The sequence below is a fragment of the Zosterops lateralis genome (assembly GCF_965231275.1).
Source record: "Zosterops lateralis genome assembly, chromosome: 3".
Classification (NCBI taxonomy): domain Eukaryota; kingdom Metazoa; phylum Chordata; class Aves; order Passeriformes; family Zosteropidae; genus Zosterops; species Zosterops lateralis.
Window position 1 is genome coordinate 82,522,185 of NC_139764.1, and position 17,580 is coordinate 82,539,764.

At 37.5% G+C, this 17,580-nt stretch overlaps 1 protein-coding gene across 5 annotated transcripts in view; it reads left to right on the forward strand.

Moving 5' to 3' along the window:
* The window catches only part of COL12A1 (collagen type XII alpha 1 chain), a gene marked incomplete at its 5' end in the record, with an annotated part of 99,970 nt that overhangs the window by 21,001 nt on the left and 61,389 nt on the right, over positions 1-17,580 (forward strand). For all 5 annotated transcript variants that reach the window (XM_083856031.1, XM_083856027.1, XM_083856028.1 and 2 more), the window contains 4 exons: positions 701-973; positions 12,439-12,708; positions 14,602-14,868; positions 16,798-16,990. In XM_083856031.1, the coding sequence (XP_083712157.1) occupies positions 701-973; positions 12,439-12,708; positions 14,602-14,868; positions 16,798-16,990 (1,003 nt within the window). The remainder of the gene's footprint in view (positions 1-700; positions 974-12,438; positions 12,709-14,601; positions 14,869-16,797; positions 16,991-17,580) is intronic.

Below are 17,580 nucleotides of genomic sequence, written 5' to 3' on the forward strand. Positions count from 1 at the left end.
AGGTGACTTGGGTGAATAATCTACTTGTATGTTTAATTAATTGTTCCCATGATTCTTCATATAGTCAATGATATAAATTATATACCTTATATACCTTTTGAGCAAATTCAGACTCTGCACTCTGTGCTTAATGTCTAGCAAGAAATTAATGAAACATTTAATTTTCTCAAGTTATCACTGTAGATTTAGCATATGTGAAAATGCACAATCTATTAACATGTATCATGCCTTATTAAGCAAAATCCAGAGAGTACAGACAGTATGACTGTCCTGATCATTGTTGAAGTTTCACTTACACATGAAAGTTATCATCAAAAAAACCTCTTAAGAAAATGAAAATGTGTTAATTTCACATTGAAGTTATCAGCCTTGGTTTGATTCTGGAGACAGTGACTTCAACATGAATTTTTGTTGAGTCTGAGCATATCTAGAGGTGCTAGTATGTATAAGTGCTCCAGGATTGAGCCTACTTTAACAGGAAAAAAAAAAGTAGACTTTATTGTGCATTTTTGCCTCAGGAGGGTGGGGCTGGGATTGTACAGTCCTGATTACACTAAAGGTACACTGTAGAAGTGTTTGTCCAGCCTTTTAGTTTTAGCATTATTTTTTAGCGTAAAATCCTATGTAATGCTAACCTAAAAGATAAACCAGGAAATTAAGCTTGCTTTAACTTGTTTTCAACATCTTTTAACATGCGCAGTCCGAGGAAACCCAAGGGATTTGAGAGTTTCTGATGCTACAACATCAACAATGAAGCTGTCTTGGGGCGCTGCTCCTGGCAAAGTGCAGCAGTACTTTATAACGTACACGCCGGTCGCAGGAGGTGAAACTAAGGAAGTGACTGTGAAAGGTGACACTACCTCTAAAGTGCTGAAAGGCTTGGACCAAGCCACTAGGTATGCACTGACTGTGTCTGCCTTGTATGCCTCTGGAGCAGGAGATGCCCTTTCTGGAGAGGGAGAAACACTTGAAGGTAATTATTTATTGTTTCTGTTATTATTTATTCAATTTCTGACCGATGTTTATGGTGTCTTAAAGTGTCTTCCCAAGTTTTCTGTAGAAGTAAATATCTAAATGAAAAATAGACGTAAAGACACTTTACATGGACTTTCCAAACCATCTGTCCTCAAAAAAAAGTGGGTTAAATCAGTGGTTGTGGAGGGGAGTCTGTTCTCTTGAAAAAGGTATTGCCAGAAGCACCAATCACAACTAACTGTACTTTCCCACCAGCCTCCATTAAATATTTTGTCTTATAACTATCATCTTCCAAGCAGTTTTAGTGGCATATTGTTCTTAATGTAACAGGACTAGTTAATGGGGTTAAAATGTCTCATCCATTTGAAAATTTGTGGCATTTTTATAGTACTGAGATTGAAAGATGTTCAAGGGCCTTTTTTACATCAGAGAAACAATGCAGTCTTAGGTATACAGAGTAAAATCCTGCTTCCAACAAAGAACCTGGAGCTGAGCATAAACAGAATGCTGGCAAAAGCATAAGTCAGACCCAAAGGCTTTCTTATAAGGAGGAAAGGCTGTTCTTTCTCTGACATTGAACAGATAATTTCCCAGACTAATTCTCTGTGAGCATTCTCAATGTGATCTGTAGATTGTCAGATGATAGGGAAAGCTGCCTCATAGGCCTTGAAAGGAAGTGTGACTCTGCTCTGTCCTGGCCAGAGATGCACTGCTGAAATCTGGCACTGCAGCTGTGTAGGCACCACACTTGAAAACATCTTATGGATGAATTTTGTGAAATTAAGGCTTGTCCATTGATGTTAATCAAGTTACTGAAGAAATATACTTGATTCTCAGTTTCTTCACCAGTTCAACTTTTTTTTTTATGACATAGGTTAGGAAACAATCCAAAAACCCTACTTTAAATAGGAAAATATAAAATAATGATAATAAATTTTAAAAATATAATAATAATAATAATAATAATAATAATAATAATAATAAATTCAGTGATTCACTAATGGGCTGAATTCTTCCTACTGCAATGTAGGCACTTGAATGCTGGCATTTGCAGCATGGGCTCTCCCTGATTCTTCTGTGATTGATGAAGAAAGGCAAATACTTCCAGTAGGCAGATAGTCTATCTGAGATCTCATTTTTCCTTCAAATGAGCATTTCTCTATCCATTGACTATACAAGCAGTAAGTGAGAGCTCTAGACACCAACTGCCTGCCTGTCCCACTGCCTGAGACCTGTTACTCTGATGGATGCAGCTGTCAGAGAATCAGGCAACCTTGCAATTCATGCTGAAAATTTCATAACTTCCTTGCTTTCCCTACCCATGCAAGGTCCAAAAGGCTCCTTTTGTAGGAGAAAAGAGCCTGTCTCCTGCCTAGAACATTGCTGAGATACTGGTAAATGAGATCAGGTATCAATAGTCTGCCCATACCTTCCAGAAAAGCCACAGATAATCAGGATGTAATGAACTTCTCTGTTGGTGGTGGTGCTGCCAGTTCCTTGGTCTAACATTTTTGGAGGGAAGAGGGAGGGTGAAAATGTAGATTTTTTGCTGTGTGGAAGAGTTTGAATTCACCTCTACACTTCAGCAGGTTCACAATACCGCAGAATATATTGGGCAAGAGTCTCCTTTATTCTTTCCACTGAACATGAGCCATTCTCCATCCAGGAATACAAATTTCACTCTCAGAACAAAACCAAACTGAATCCCTAGTAGACATAGGAAGCTGACAACCCTGCTTTTTCCTCTGTGCTATCAGTACATAGAGGAATGCCTCAGTCTTCCTTTGCAAGTATTGAGAAGCCTCCCATTGTTAAATAGACTGAATGGTTCACTTCCTTATGGTCATACCTCAAATTTTAGTAAAGGTTTGACCAAATTAGCTGTTTACATTTGGTGGAAACATTTTCATTGGATATGTTTGCAGTAAACTTAGGAGAACTCCTTTATTAACATGGGGTCGCAAAGACATCAAGTGTGTTTCAAATTCATAAAGTAAGCTTAGCTTTTTATCCTATCATAAAACTTGAGCAAAAGAAAAGCCTTTTAGGGCACTGCCCAGAGCTTCAGTTAAAACACATCCTAGAGAGAGCAGTGAATGAAATACTGTTGTATCCAAAAGACAAAATCTTCAGAAAAACAGAATTCAGTCTCAGGTACAGACTGTCTTGTCCTTTCAGTGCTCTCTGCCCTGTGTCTTCCTTGAGCGCTCTGATTCTTATTTGGAGTTTCTGCATTGCTGAATTGTGAATAAGAAGAAAAACATTCTCAACATTGGTTAAAGAGCCAAATAATTTGAAAGAATATTTGCTTCTATCTTAGGAATGGGCTCTTAGGAATGGGCTTATATGCAACTAGATGAAGTTTAAAATGGGTGTTGAACTTAAAAGGTCACAGAAGCATTTCTGTAAGAAATTTTGCTGTAAGCAACTGATTTAAAAAATTAAAAATTCATTAAAATTCATTAAAAATTCAGTGACAGATTTTGTCTTGGGATAAATATGGATAAAAGAACATCCTATCACCCAACTGAATTACTTTATTCAGTTCTTCAGCTGAGAGGAAACCAAATAATAATTACTTACCATTTTGACATGTATAGCTTTATGACTATGAAGATTCAGCTGGATTTGAAAATCCTGTCAGGGTGCTCTTCAGAAAACATTACTCTTCATATTAAAACTGTCTCTTAAATTTTCTTGGTTAGATAAAATGTTAGTAAGAGCACTGTAGAGATGTCAGCCCTTACTGGGTGATCAAAGGGAAAGAACAGAATACAAATTTCTTTTTGTATGACAGCAAAGACTAATTCATGATATTTCCTCATGGAATATCTACCATGTATTTCAGTAATCAGCATATCTGCAGTTTCATGGGGCAATAAAAGTACTTGAATTAGGCCAGGACTCTTTGAACACAGTCATAGATATTTTAAAAGACTCTGACTAACAGTATGAAAGGTTTTCAGAATATTTGTTGCAGCATATAAGACACTATTTCACTGTATGGCCCTGTCTTACCACAGTGAAGGATAAAATAACAAAATCTCTAAAAAAACACAGACCATTATGAATGAAAGGGTTGCAATTTTTGGAACTGGTAGGTAACATTCAAATTTCAAAGCTCAGTATAGAAGTTTATGTGAAAAGAGATGTCATTCTGGCTGTGAAGATAAAATAAATATGGTTGGACCGGGATGAAAAGTTACACAGGTCAGTGAAGTGAATACTTGACTAATGAGTAGCTGAAATAACTTGTCTGACTGAGGCTGGAAGTAGGACAGGTCTTAACTTCTGGAGAAATAAACTTATCAACAGTAATGACAAAAAAGCTGTGAAAGGAAGCATAAAAAAGTGTTTAGTATTTCAGTTAGTTTTTCCATGAGCCATGGTGTCTGAGAAACAAAATAATGTGGTGTGTGTTTTTCATTACCAACAACCCAGAAAGACTGAGCGCTTAAGTATTTTTCTGTATCAGGAATCCCTATGGGGCTTACTTGATGTCTTCACCATATGAATTCTCACCAAACCTATTCAGTCAGCGGTGCCATAGTTGCTCATCATATCAGGAGCTAGGCTTGAGATTGCCTTTCAAACTGGATGGTTGCTAGTTCATGGAATTGATATGTAGCCTAAGAGGAACGGGTTTGGGTGTAGAGAACATTTCAGCACTAATAGGAAAGTGAGAAAAGAGGAGCTGGATACAGTACCTTCTCCAACTATCTTATAGTCAAGTGGCAGGAAATGAAAAATCCAAACTCTCTGATGTGTATGGAATTTTACTCAATCATTAAATGGTCTCCTGTGATTAAGGATGTAGGCAAACATTCCTCCTGCTTTCAGTAATGATTTATTTTGTTCTGCATGTAGTAGTAGAACTCACATGGGCAGTTACTTTCAGACAAGAGTATTCAGCAGAGAGGAAAAAAAAAGAGAAATTTTTAGGCTGCTCTAACCTGATCTGCATGGACGTGTCTGCCCAGGCATTCATTGAAGGCCCTTTGGTTATTTTTTTTTATCTCCAAAATATTTTGGAGCAGTTACTATTTGCCCCCTGTTCCTCTGCTTTGCTCTGTATGGTAGTTTTGCAATGTTTTGAAGTGGCTTGTTTGTTTCAGGATTCGCGGGAAAATCAATCCACAGAAACCCAAAAACCATTCTGTGTACTTGATATCATTTACCATCTGGGTAATCTCAGTTGCTTCTTGTGTTTTTCTTTTTGCTAAGCATATGATTGCCCTCATTGCTTCTCTGCACAAAACAGAGAGGGCAAATATTCCCCCAAGTAACTGTAGATAATCCCTTTTATAAACTGTTTGCATAGCTCTCTGGTCCAGCCCAAAGATAAACACATGCCAGAGGATCAGCATTTTATGAACTGTTCATAGACAACACAGTGTAGAGAGTTTAGCAAATGAGTAATCAGAAAATGACTCATTTCTGAGAGTGCTGTTCCATTACCAGGTAATTGTTATTCAGAGAGAATGGATTTATTTCTTGGTGTTTTTGGAGCAGGAAAAGGGAAACAGTGTATTTGCCCCTTTGTTGAAGGAGTATACTTTCCTTCTTCAGTAATCCAGATTTTAGGAAACTTATAGTGTTTTTCATCTTTTATATGATCTCTTTCAGTCACTGGCTGATTTTGTCTGTAGTTATGAAGTACCATCCAGAGGTGAAAATTCTGGAGCTTTGCATTTCATACTGTTTTAAACATAACTGCATGTGCAAAATATGTGCTGTAGAAAACTCTCCACTTTTATTCTCTCGCTTTCAAAAGTGCATGGCAATCCATCACTGGGCAGCTTTGGTTAGAGCACTTCTATAAAGGTGCCATGGAAAAATTTTCCTCAGACATACTTATTTGGCTATGATTCCTCTCAGCTCACACAAAGTTGTTGAAACTGCTAAAGTAAATTAAATCACTGAAGGCTGCCGTTTGCCTTGGAGTGGAACAGGGCTTGTGACATCTCGGGGAACTAAACAAATTTGCACTGATGCTTATATTTGATGTTATGTAATTCAGATTGAAGAACAAGCAAGAAATACCCATGGAATGTCTTAAAGAAGACTCTTTCTCTTATCTCCAAACACTCCAAACAAACCATTTGGCTTTCAGTATTTCATGGGATCATATGATCTTTACCCAAGTCTTCATACAGCAGAAATAAAATACCATGAGAAACATGGTAAAGGCAGTGAGTCAAAATGCAGCAGACAGCGAGCAGTTTGTGAGAGCTACTGTTTTTCTAATCTGTTTTTTAATAAGAGAAGTGGTTTTAAGTCTGGCAAGAATTTGATTTTCTGCCCAAATGCATGCTGCTAAATGAAAAGAACATACTGTACATTAGCTGCTAAACAGATTAACTTTCGTAATTTGCAGTTGTTTTAAAGAGTAACAAACTCATTGCTACATTAAGCAATCAATACAGAAATGCTTAATCCTAATAAATGTCTGAAAATCTTGAAAGCTGAAGATCTAGTTTATGTGTACTTTTGCTGGCAGCTATATGGTTTTCAGGAAAGTTTTAAGAATATTTGAGTAACTGACTGTAATCAGGGAAAACATTGCACTTTTAAATATGAATCTCAGACAAATTTAGAAAAAGGGCTGTGGTGTTTTTTTTTTTTTTTTTTTCCAGAAAAATATTCAGTGATCAGATTTCCATCTTGCTTTCACTGAGAAATTTCCAAGTATTTCCACTTATATCAGTGAAGATCTTAGGCTAGACATACTGTTGGTAAAAAAGGACAAAGTTCTTTGGCATATGTGAGGTTGCTGGTCTCCATTAGCAGACCTGTCAGCCCATTTTGTTTACTATCTTTGTTCTTTTTGGAGTAAGCAGAAAGAGACATATTGCATTGTATTCAGGAGAGTATAAATAAATTTGAGAGATAATTATGTCATTTCGTCTTCCGTCTTAGAAAGAGAATCTTTGTTTCAGTGATGCAGGGCCCAAATCTTCTATCCTGTTTGAGGAGTAGCTGTTTGTGTTGTGAGAATTAGGCTGTACTAAAACAATGCATTAAAAAAAAATTGTCTTGACTGGGTCATTTTCATTTTGAAGTGATTTTCTGTTGTGTATGTTTCTCATAGTTTATATTGGGAGATTTTGGAAGTGGGCTCTTTTTTGGTCAGAAAATGAATAGCAGTTCTTTGGTAAATAAATGATTCTTTTTTGCTGTTTCTGTAGTAACATAAGAATGCTTTAGAAAGGAATGACCTCCTACAGGCAGAATAGTACAAATTCAAGTGACATTTTCTTACAATGAGGTTTTTAGCATATGATGGAGACTTTACGTAATGGTCAGATGGCATAGCGCTGCTTCCGTCCTGACACAAACAAGGACTCAGTGTCCTCAGGAGATTTGATGCTGTATCATGCATTTTTAAAATTATACATTCAAAGATTTTTGAGTGTGACCTTTGAAACTCACTTGATAATCTGAGGAAAAGTATCTTAGTTTTATATAGGAAATGAAACGTATCAGAAAAAAAAACAATAGGGGAAGGTGATGTGAATAATAATAATGTGTTTCTACACAGTGTTATCTGATTAATGTTTGGAAAAGACAGATAGAATATTAAAGGGAATGTGAACACCTGTTGGCATTATCCTAGATCAGGGACTCAGGAGTGCTCTGGCTAAAGTTCTTCTGTTTTGGGTTAGAACATTCCTGACTGGCATCTTCTTGCCTCTCTGCAGAAGAGAATAAATCTGCTCTAATGGGGTCATGTGAGGGTGCCTCTTTGGCTTTCCCCCTGCACCAGGCTACATCCCCTGTCTACTTGCCTGAGGGCTGGTTGCTAACGACTTTATATCTCGGAGGAAGGGATATCAGCCCACCCAAGTGACTGCTTTCCAGTGCTGAGGAGAATTTGACCATTAAAATAACACTGAAGTAATCCTGCTATCATCTCATCTGATGCATGCACTTGTATGCTTGGCTGTGGCAATCTAGCCTGCTGACACAATGGGATACTCCTGACTTTTGCCCATTGTAAACAAGGCAGGATTCAGACCAGAACATTCTGGTCTATGCCTCTGCAAGCGAAGGCTTATTAAGTTGATTCTGACATTTTAGGATGCTGGCTTACAGAAATTCTACAGAAATGTTTAACTTAAATGAAACATGGCTCTGCAGAAAATTTACAGCTGCAGATTGATTTTGAAATCTGTTTTTAAAATACATACAGAAAGCTGTTTAAAATTTGGGTCCAAATTGCATGTAAAAATCCCACTGAGATCAGCTGGAGTTGTGTAAATGTCTCTGAGGGGAAAGGCCATTTGAATAAGGACATTTGATTTTTATGAATGTCAACATTTTAATTTTAGCTGATTCAGTCTTGTGTTCAGTAATAACAGTGATTGCTGGAGAGCTACGGGAAATAAGCCAAGTGGACAGAGGGAAACTGCTTTAATATCACATTGTGTCTCTGGCACACTACAGTGGAAAAACTTAATATGGAAACTGGACATTTCAGAAGTGCAGAACAGGGTATAAAAGCACCTGACTGAAAGTTACCAAGTGAATTTTTGAAAGTGTGTCTGCTCTAAGCAATGCTAGAGATGTACAGGCAACTGTAGGCAGTGAAAAGTGCTCTGAGCTAAAAGCTGCCAATGTGAATCTGACAGCCTGAAGCTGGTGCCTGGCTTGCTCTCCCAGGCAAGGGTCTGACCTGTGCATGCAAGCACTTTGTTTTCCTGTGTACCTACTCACCACGACTTACAGCTGTGCTTACACCAGCTGGTTTGATGCTCCAGAGCGTCATAGGACTTCATGCCTGTTAGAGAACATATTAAAAAACCAACTCCATCCTTGTTTGCTGATGTCTTGGGGGCTGTAGGAAGTGATGAACATACAATAGCTTCCATTTCCAGTCAAGCAAAAGCAAGAGTCTTTTGCTAGCCGGACAGCACTTTTTTTCTTATGATGTCTCTCCATGCCCTTAACCATCTTGTTTAAACAAGCAGGCAAGAAGTGGATGTTCAACAAGCATTTCTGAACACGTTGACCAAAGAAAAAAAATGAGTATTCAGGTGTTACAGTTGTAGACTTTTCTGTCTATATGAAATATAAGCAAGTTACCCAGGTGTTTTGCTTTAACCCGAGGAATGAATATTTCATAGGTCTCACTGTATGTTGGTTTGTGACCATATTACACCAGTGTTATCATGGAGCATAAATGTGTTTCATGACTCTGAGTATAGCAGCTTTGATAATATTTGTGGAATCCTAACAGTTTAAGACTTACAGTTGGACTGTATGTTAAACATGGTTGTTCTCCTAATAATGAATTAAAAAAAGCCACTATGGAAGATCAAGTGAAGCAGAAAAAAGCTGTGAGTGAACTTCCACCTCACACGTGAGGTGCAAATCAAGTTAGCATGTTATGTTAAAGAAATGTTCTCAGTTGCAATGTAACATATAAAAAGTCTAATTTCCCTTAGTAGGTAAGTTGTCTTGTCAGCAGTTTCCAACTATTTGAAGTAAAAATTTTCCATTTAGTTCTAGTGGTTTGGTAGAAATCCCAGTTCCTTTTCCCTTTTTTACCTTGCCTTATAAAAAAGACATTTAGTTCCAAAGAATATTTCTTTCAGAACCAACATATTACAGTAACTGCTGTTCATTATAATCCATTCCAAACAAATTATTTTCTTCTGTTATTTAATGACCTCAATAATGACTTAATCAATAAAGGTTTTAAATAAGAAGTTATTTTTGCAGTATTTCCAACATATATCATTAGCTTTAGTATCCAAGAGTAGACTTGCAAAAAATTGTGCTGTGGTAGCAGATACTTGAATACTGAAATCATGTTGTGGCAGAGCCATGTTTTAAAGTAGCCAAAATAAAGTGACTTGTATATTTATATTACATTAAAATATGGAAAGAAAGGTTTTTATTGTGAGACATCTGTGCATTCTATCAAGTTAGGTTTTCCATATTTTTTCCATTTGGATTGCCTTAATATTTTTTTTATATTGGATGAAAAAGCCAAGATTTGAGAGTAGGAGCTTAAGAGCAGACAGAAAAATTGGTGTAATTTACTTTTGAAGGCAAATCTTTTTTTCAGGCTTCCAGGAAAATTGTTATTTGGAGTTAAGATTCTACCCTGGCTTTCATTTAATGCAGTCACTGAATTTGGTGAGACTTCATGAAGCCTGAGCTGAATTGAAATTAATTTTTCACTATAACTTTTTCAATATATGCAATCACTGTTGTGAAATGATAAATGAACTTTACCAAACTCTCTGCACCTTAATCTTTTTTTGAAAAGGAGATGCCATAAATCTATAATTTAATCTGGTAATTTATATTTTGAGGCTAAATATCAGTTTGAAGGGTACAACTTTAAGAACTGATGCAGAGTTAGGATAGAAAAAGAACTGTCACCGGAAAAACACAATGGAATGTCCCTAAGACTGAATTAAAATCAGAAACCTCCCACAACACACGTTCTGTTAGCTGTATTTGAGAGTCATCTTTGTGATTGTTGTGGTGCTCTCTGATTCTGTATTCTGTGTAGCTGGTGAATCTTTGATAGGTTGACATTAATTTCTCTTCATCATTAAGCCAAGTGAAATTAGTTGGCTCACTTTTAATGAAGTTGCACTGGCAACAAGATGTTTCTAAAACAAAAACTTTCTACAGATAATGTTTTCTGCTCCAGTGGGATTGTGTTTGGAAATGTTGCAGATTGTGGTGGAAATAAAAGACAAACGAATATGGAAAGTAAAAACTCAGTATATGACTCTGAGCAACTTGTTGCTCAGCCTGAAACTGCTTCAGGTTTCTGAATGTAGTGAGGTCTGTTCTTGCAATGAAACTAAGTAGTGGAAATTGGATAAGAATTGAATTCCTCTGTGTTCAAAGAATTTTGATTCTGGTCCTGTGGCTGCTATGGATTAGTACAAGGATATATTTTTATCAGTGAGGGTAAAACTTAACTGTGATGCCATGAGGCCACCCCAAGTGTTTAAGTCCTCTTGCTAAACGAGTCTTTCAGGAATGTCCTGTACAGTGAGAAATCCCACAGAGAATACACACCAAAGAACTGAATACTTCTTTGTCTATGTGGATCTGGTTTCATAGAGCCCTTTTGCAGATTTTGCTATGATGAGGCTGTTGCACTAAATCCACCAGTCAATGCTCCTTTCCTGCCATCAAAAGCAAGCCATTGCAACAGGAAAATTGAACATATGTTATAAATGTACATTAAACATTAAACAAAGCCACTCTTTTCACTGCACCACTTTAGACCAATGAGCTGCACTTTAAAGCAGAGGAATTACTCTCGTGTGTTAGGTGAGACTCACATATCTGTCTGACAGCTGGGTTTCACAGACTAATGAGCTGCTTCTTTGTTCCAAGCTGTCTGAAACAAACTACAGCGAGGAAAGAGGTACAGGTCTTATGAATGGAAAGATGGAGAGTGTTTTCTACAATAAATATGGGATGATGTAAACACGTTGCAAATTAGTTATGAACATAAAATGAAATAGCTGATCTGGTAAGTGGGACTCTGGAAGACACTAGTAAATAACAAAATAATTAGAGGCCTGGGCAATCACCAACCACATGAAGTTCAATAAGGGAAAGTGCTGAATTCTGCACCTGGGATGGGGCAACCCTAGATGTATGGACAGAGCAGAGAATGAGATACTGGAAAGCAGTGCCATGGAAAGGGACCCACTGGGGGTCCTGTTTGATGGAAGGTTAAATATGAGAGGGAAGACACAAGAAGACACTGATCTCTTTTATTTGGTGACTAGTGACAGGACTGAGCGAATGGCCTGAAGTTGTGTCAGGGGAAGTTTAGGTTGGATGTTAGAAAAAGGTTCTTCACCCAGAGGGAAGTTGGACACTGGAACAGGTTCCCCAGGGAAGTGGTCAAAGCACCACCCTGACAGATTTCGAGAAGTGTGTGGACAATGCTCTCAGGAATATGATGTGACTCCTGGGGATGATGCTGTGCAGGGCTGGTAGTTGGTGATCCCTCTGGTCCCTTCCAACTCAACATACTCTGTGATTCTGTGAAAAGTCTCCATTATTTAACCTTAGAGAAAAAGTTATTCATGTAGCAATGAAAATGAATGAATGAATGAAATAAAATCCTTTTTTTTTGACAGCTAAAATTTACCTAAGTGAGCTGCATCACATTTAAGGACTGGCTTCATTCCATGTCTTTGAATACTGCCATTTTTATTTTGCATATTCCAAAGCATGACTGCTAAGTATCTTACACAGTCAGGATAAGATCATCCGTAGCCTAAAGTTAGCTTTAAGCATTTTGTTGAAATGCTTCATCTATTTTCTCTTGGGACTACCATCATATGTTATTGAAAATAATATTGATGGGAAAAGTTTGGTTTAGCACTTAAGATCATTTGACTTTTATATTTGTACTTTGCTAACTTTTGCTATTTGTGTTTAAGAGAGAATTTGTTGTTCTCTTTCTTGCAGAACACGGTTCACCACGTAATTTGGTTACCACAGACATAACTGACACTACAGTTGGGTTATCATGGACACCAGCTCCAGGAACTGTGAACCATTACAGGATATTATGGAAATCACTTTATGATGATACCATGGGAGAGAAGAGAGTCCCTGGAAATACAGTGGATGCTGTGATAGAAGGCTTGGAGCCAGAGACTAAATACAGGTTTTCAGTATACGCAGCCTACAGCAGCGGAGAAGGAGACCCAGTAGAAGGAGAGGCTTTTACTGATGGTAAGTGGAGTACATTACCACCATTTGTGACGTTATGTTTTTGATGAAATTATATATTTTTTAAAAAATTTGACCTTATTTTTCTTAATAATTTTTTGTTTTGTTTTGTTTTGTTTTGTTTTGTTTTTACGAAATTTCCCCAAACCACCTCAGCTCAGTCAATTCTGACATTTTGCTGTACCTTCAAAAAACTCACAAAATCTCTTCTATGTCATATAAGTTTGAATTCAGCAAGAATTACTTACAAGATATGATTTTGTCTGCATATTACTCTGAATTCAGCCTCTTAAAGGTTTGGTATGACTGCTAAAAATCAGGTGAAGGAAACATGGATAAAGTAAGGAGGAAAGATGGGGTAAATTCCCACAGAATCAGTTTTTGTGTTTCAGTTTCCTTTCCAAGTTATTGCCTTTCCAATCTCTACAGTCCTCAAACTGAGGTTCACTGGGTGATTTTGATGTTTGTTATTTACCTTTCTGGGGGTTTTCTTTTTCTTATTTGCAAAAAATTATGTTATATTTGTCAAAGCAGGCTCAAGCCTCTCCTGCAGTGTAGGCAAAGTGAAAAATCATAGAGATCAGGGATGGCTTGTTTCTTTATAGCAAGAAATCGCAAGTAAAGGAATCAGAATGAATGAAGTGATGTCCTGGATAAGACCTGACATTTCTGTTGTTTGCCTAAAGGGGCCACGTGAAGACAAAGCCTGAGGGAGGCTCTGGGGAAGCATCATGTGTGTTTATGTGTTCTTGTGCTCTGTTCTAAGCATCTGTTTTGACTACTGTTAGAGACAGGCTGCTGAACTACGCTAACCTTTGTCCTTGACCCAGTGCAGTTCTTAAGGTTTTGCAAGAGTAGTGATTGCTGCTGTTAGTAAGAGCTGACTCCCCAGAGTCAAAGCAGATGCTGTCTCACAGCTTCCTTTGTTTAAGCACAGAAACATTAGCTGTTCTAGCTTTTCCAGGTTAGGTAGGCAGCCTAGGCATATAATTTGTTCTGACTCCATGTGCTGTCTGAGGGAACTTGCTATTAGGCCTATCAATAGCCCCAGACCTGGGGCTAATAGCCTGAAACTAATATTGTATCTTTCTGGTATACACACAATTTGAAATTGTCAGATTCTAGGAGCTACAAAGTCCACCTTATTGTGTGATGAAATACTGACCCATTCCACCATGCCAAGTAGGTTCAGCTTTGCCAAAACCTAGATGGCTTATTTTGGCTGACAGCCAGCATTGCATACCTGTCAGGTCACTTGGGATTATTTATACCATTTGTACAGTCTGGAAAATATCTCTTAGAAGCTGAATGCTGCAATTTGTCAAGAAAATACTTTATTAGTTCATGGACCTATTTCAACACTTATGCTATGTTGTGATGAGTGATTTTCCAAGCATTTGGAAAGTCACTCACCTCTGAAGGACAGTTAGCATGGGGTTCAACAGCCTGTTGTTTAGGTATTCAACTGTACCTTATCAGACCTGTAAAGTCAAAACTTAGAATATCTGAACTCTATAGGACATTGTGTTCATGGAAATCAACAACTTTATAATTTATCACTTTCATTTGAGAGTGCTGAATCCATTATTTCATGGATTACTGAGAAGCATGACTAAATAAAATTCCCAATTAGGCTGTGTCATCATGAGATTTATACTTTCCCCTTTTGTGTCTCGGTAGTGAAAACCACACTTCTGTTTGTTTAGTCCATTACAATTAAAAAATAATTAACAATGGCCTGTGAGATTCTGCTGTGTGTTCCCTACAATCAAATACTGGAATTTTAAGAAGGGCAATTTTATTTTTTAATACAGCAGATCTAATTTTGCAGTCATGCATTAGAATATATCTGCATATGATAAAGTAAAAATTTATCCATATTTTTACACTGAAAAGTGTCACCACATGCCAGGACTGTGACAGTAGACAACGAGACAGAAAACACAATGAGAGTTACATGGCAGCCTCCACCTGGGAGAGTCTTGTCCTACCGTGTGAACTACAGACCACGCAGCGGAGGAAGACAAATGTCTGGAAGAGTAAATGCTCCTGCCACCAGCACAGTGTTAAAGAGACTTAAGCCCCGAACTACGTATGACATAACTGTTGTTCCAATTTATGATTTTGGACATGGGAAACCAAGAAAAGGAGAAGGAACGACAGGTATGTACCAAAAGGTTGTAGAGGATTTCATAATGCCAATTTTGTGCCTGAAATTAATAATCAGGAAACATAGACAAGCATGGTGGAGTCTGCCAAGATCATGAATTGACAGGCAAATTGAAGAAAATGTTATAAGTCAAGAAGAGAGTTTGATTTATTTGAAATTTCATTGTGGTATAGCCTGAGCACAGCTTTTTGCTGTTGATATTAAAAGGTGTAAATATGGTGTAAAATATGTTTGAAAATACCAGAATTGTTTTGAAATACTGTCATCAGAAGGTCAAACAAGGTGTTTTGGGAGGAAGACAGACTACTTAATCAAGTGTTGTCAGCTGTTGCACAGTTTGCCTTTTGCTTGTGGGTATTGACTAAATAGCTACCCAGCATCCTGTTATTTACATTTGTCTTCTCTAGTCACCATATTTTTTGTGCAAAAGGTACTAAAAAAGGGGAGTAGATGATTTTGAATATTCATCTGTGGAAGTCCAACCTCATGGTCTTTTGGACAGACTGTCTTCTCCCTCAGAAACTGAAACTCTAAAACATTTATTAAGTTTCAGTGAAGGCATTTTTGTGGTAAAACTCATCTTCTACCCTACCTTTAGTATGAATGTGATGCTGGTCTTACATTTTGTAAGGAAATGTTCTCTAGATGTTCAGAACAAGCAGATTTAGTGTCAGTTTTCTGCTTCCATAGATGGAAAGCTATTACCAAAAGAGAATTTTTTTCAAGGTGTTTCTGCCTGTGTGCCACTAGTGCCATTCAGTGAGGTACTCTGTAAATAGTTCACGCCCTTCTCTGTTTTCTGAATATATGTTATATTGAATGACAGGAAGTAAAATAAAGGTATCCTAACAGTGGAGATATAGGCACCTCAGTTACTGAAGAAAGATTTCTTCTTAACTTAAAATGTGGTTGATATAAAGGAGTCATGACAATTGATCAGCTCTTGACCAATACCTTTTTAATGCTGAAAATTATATTGATATAAATTTTAGATAATCCAGCTGCTTTTGACTTTTGAACTCTTCATCTTCATACAGATATGCCTCTGCTTTCAGTGTAAATAACTGTGGTGGTAAACACTCTTTGGAAGCAAAGAGGTTTTTTGAGACCTGAGCCATCTTTTTAGTTGAAGCTGTCATGATAATTCAGGGAGTGTGATGAGAGGTGAGACAGAGAATCTGTACTTTTCCTTGTGAGTGGGAGTGTATCTACTGTTTCTCAACAGAATTCACAATTTGAGGACATTTATGATCTTTCAGCTGTAGCTAGACAATTGCATAGGCACTAGGACAAGGCAAACATTTTTTCCTCTTTCTTTCATGCCAAATCTATAGTGGTAACTTTTTGTTTACTTTAATTCCCACCCCCCCACCCCCCCACCCCTTTTTTTTTTTTTTTAACTTTGAGGTTACACTGCTGCATTATTTTCCATGACTGCACTTTAGAGTGCAAAAATTGCACAAAATGCAGGAGATAGCAACAGATTAACTGCTCTGTCTGTGAGTACTGCCATGCAGTGGGCAGCTGTAAGTCTTTTGAGGAAGTTGCTCTTGACCTAAAAACCTCAAGCTGTTTGACTGGCACTCCTCAGAAGAATTGTTTTTTGATACACTGCCACACCTCTAGCTGGTGAAGTTGCTTTAGCTGACAGGCAATTTATCTCTTAGTACATTGACTGCAGAGGGAATATCAACAGTAGACTTAGCCCATATATCTATTGGTTAGATAGCTAAAATTAGGTGACAAGAATCTCGTCTTTCATCTCTTAATACTTGTCTTTGTGTCTAAAGAAAGGAACAGTTTCGGACTGTCACTAATACTAGATTTGCACATATATATATATATATATACTTAAAATCATACTGATTGATTTTTTTGCCACGTGCAGACCTGATCTAAACTCTTGTTTCCCACACTTTCAGCTTCTCCCTTTAAGCCACCTCGAAATCTGAGAACTTCTGATTCAACTATGTCAAGTTTCCGAGTAACCTGGGAGCCAGCCCCGGGGAGAGTGAAGGGGTACAAAGTAACTTTCCACCCTACTGAAGATGATGGGAGTCTTGGAGAATTAATAGTGGGGCCATACGACAGCACAGTGGTATTGGAAGAGCTTAGGTATGGATATTCACTCATGTTGGTTTTTGTTTTGTTTTGTTTCCTTTAAATCACTTCAGCCTAGGGTTTTGTTTAATAATGATACTGGCAAAATCTACTGTAAGTTAAGCAAGTAATTTTGTCAATGAGCTATGAAAATCTTGTTATATCATCTCTGAAATGTACCTGGCAAGTTTCTTTCTAAGATTATCGATTTACATCACCTGTGGTGTTCTCACAGGAACTGAAGGAGGCAAAGATGTAGGCTGGAGCTGTATTCTGTATTTCACATATGAGGAAGATAATGGAATACTGAAGGATATTTAGGATTTCTAAAGTTTCCTCTCAAAAGTTTCTTGTCTGATGCTTCTCAAAAGATGCTTAGTTTAGCTCTTGATTCATTTTCTCAGAGGCTTGGATTTTTAAAGCAGGCTTCACACCAAGTCAAAATCTCTTAGGCAAGTATACTAAATAAAATAGGATCATTACATCAAAGAATCATACAGTCATAGAATGGTTTGAAAGTCATTGAAAGGGACCTTAAATATCATCTAGTTCCAACCTCATCGCTGTGGACACCTTCCAGTAGATCAGGTTGCTCAAAGACCCGT